Source organism: Panicum hallii, chromosome 5, assembly GCF_002211085.1.
Source record: "Panicum hallii strain FIL2 chromosome 5, PHallii_v3.1, whole genome shotgun sequence".
In the NCBI taxonomy this organism is placed as follows: Eukaryota; Viridiplantae; Streptophyta; class Magnoliopsida; order Poales; family Poaceae; genus Panicum; species Panicum hallii.
The window spans coordinates 24,514,343-24,516,915 of NC_038046.1; the positions used below are offsets into that span (position 1 = coordinate 24,514,343).

Genomic DNA, 2,573 nt, shown 5'->3' on the forward strand with positions numbered 1-2,573 from the left:
TTTTAATTCACGATAAACGTTCTAAATCCAAAAGAATTTGAATTAAACCTTATGAATTCTAAATAACACCTAACCATGTTTATTTTAAACTTCTAGTTTGAAATTTAGGGCGTTACACATCAGCTTGGATAAGACCCCTTTCGAAATTTTATATGGTCAACAGTTTAGATATTTTAGTATTGATGTAGTGGATTCCTGTGTGGTATGATATGCAAGAATGGCTGACTGAAAGGAAGTTGATGGTACAATTACTTCATCAACAACAGCTCCTTAGAATTAAGTAACGGAAAAATACCAGGCTGATAAACAACGCTTTGTGAGATCTTTTGCCGTGGGAGAGCTAGTTTTTTTGAAGATCCAACCTTGTGTGCAGTCATCACTGCAGAAGAGGGCAAACCACAAGTTACCTTTCAAGTACGTTGGTTCATATCCTGTTACTGAGAAGATCGGAGACGTAGCATATTTTTGCGGCTACCAGCTTTTACTTCCATTGACCTAATATTCCACTTTTCACTATTCAAGAAATCAGGTGAGTGATACTTTACCTGTTGCAACCGATGCATTGCAAGTTCCCTCAAAGCGCTAGAACAAGGGAGCGCTAGAACAAGGGAGATCGAACTATCTCTCAAGTGTCAAGTTCTAATTCAGTAGTTGTCTTGGTCATCTGGGGTGTGTCTACATGGGAGGATGAGGAGGTGATTCGCATACTATTCTCAGGTGCACAGGCTTGGGGTCAAGCTGTTTCTAGAAAAAATAGGGATGTCAATGCTCAATGTTGCGGTGGTGTCAACTGATGAGAGTGCAGTAACTACGTATTCTATTAAGGAAAGAGGCAAACCTCTGGACGGGAAAAGCTGGAGGGGATGCTGGTGCCAAGTGGGCCAAGACGCCAAGTCTATGCCTCAGTTCATTAAAAAAAAAGTCTAGGCCTCAGCATGCTCGTCGGTCCAACGCAAGCTATATTGGATCAGGCTGGAAGAACTGCTATATGTTGGAGGATGGAGCTGCTATATGGAGTTCTTCTTCTTCAAGCATGAAATTCGTAATAGGCTAGATTCAGCGCCTTGGCAGAGATGGCGAACACTTCATCGTTGTTTTGAAATTTGAACATAGTACAATTCCTCATGAGTTATCTTATGTCGCCGTCTTACAAAATGTGAGCCCAACGCTACTTTATTATTTTGTTGAAACCAACTAAATCGGAGGACAATAACTGGATAGAGAAGTGGTGTTTGGTTGTAGCGGCTTATAAAAAACTCCTATAGTTGGTAATGACCTTTCTATCCCTTATTAATGCCCATATAGGTGAGGGAGACAAGGGTAGTGGGAAGAAAGAGAGGATATTTTGGTAGAGCTCACAGAAAATAAGTCTTACAAGCATCCCTTGGAGGGACTTATGGGCTTATGGGGCTTATGAGTATAAGCCTCACCTAGAAGTCTTCATGTATAAATAAAAAGAGCCTTATTAGTGGTTTATTGGCGGGACTTATAATAAATCCCTCCAAACCAAAACCCTGTAAGCAAGACAATGTAAGCAAGACAATCGAGTCAGCGCATCAACGGCTTCATTGGAGCTCTCTCTATATATCATGTGGTATACATTGTATTCTGAGCCCATCAACGAGAATTACTACTCCTATGTTGCAATCCTACACTAGCGTATACTACTAGTACACGGCAGTATAGTTTGGGCCACTGTACAGGTCCTCGCATCAGAAGCTCAAGCCGGGTACGGTTTGCAAGGTGGCAAATGCACTACAAGAGATTCTGATAACACACAAGAACTGGATGATCTGAAATTCATCGGATTTCCCCTTTTCTGCACTTGAATCACATATTTTTTTTCCTTGCGATTGCACAGAACATACAAGGCAAAACATGTCCTTCGGAGTTCGGACATGATTCCAGTTTACTAATCACCTCTACAGCTCTACTACCTCCTAAGGTCTACCTCAACATCTATAGATTACACACATAATAATAGATCAGGAGATCTATCACAAAAAGGGACCGGGGCAGCACCCATCACCGATCCATGATGGGGAAAATCCGGCAGGTATATGATCAAGAACCGAAAAGTACGGTCAGAAGGCAAACATCAGTGCATGCCATGCGATGCCAGACGCGAATAGCTGTGGTTGTAAGCTAGTCATCCCAGCGGAGCAGCATGACGACGCATCGGCGGATGATGTAGAGCCTCGCCTTGTGCTCCTTGAGAGCCCTGCCCAGCCCTCCTCTCCTCTTGCTGCTCCCAACAAGCTTCATCCTTGCTTTTTGTTAGAGCAAGCAAACTCGATCTATTGGCTCCTCCTTGATCCCTTGATTGAGCACACTGCTGCCCGCAAGTGGAGTTTATATTATTTCTCTTTTCCTTTGGTTGCTATGGATGAACTGAGCTCAGGAGGTAGCCGGCTTTATATAGGCGGAGACGAGATGCGTTTCAGAGGCCAGAGACTACCGTGCCTGCGCACGCACGGCTGCTGCAGCTAGCTCTCGCTAGTCTATAATACTGGCCACCCACGACTTGGTGCAGCTCCAGCCGGGGACAGCGGCCTCGAGAACCACTTGGCTCC

At 44.0% G+C, this 2,573-nt stretch overlaps 1 protein-coding gene across 1 annotated transcript; it reads right to left on the reverse strand.

The window, feature by feature from the left end:
* Positions 1-1,777: 1,777 nt before the first annotated feature.
* Positions 1,778-2,373, reverse strand: LOC112895405. Its single transcript, XM_025963353.1, has one exon. The coding sequence runs from the start codon at positions 2,263-2,265 to the stop codon at positions 2,146-2,148; it is 120 nt and encodes a 39-aa protein (XP_025819138.1). The 5' UTR covers positions 2,266-2,373; the 3' UTR covers positions 1,778-2,145.
* Positions 2,374-2,573: the final 200 nt, after the last annotated feature.

What these genes read in the sequence shown, in the direction of transcription:
- LOC112895405 (XM_025963353.1), bottom strand. Translation starts at nt 2,265, where the DNA reads ATGAAGCTTGTTGGGAGCAGCAAGAGGAGAGGAGGGCTGGGCAGGGCT.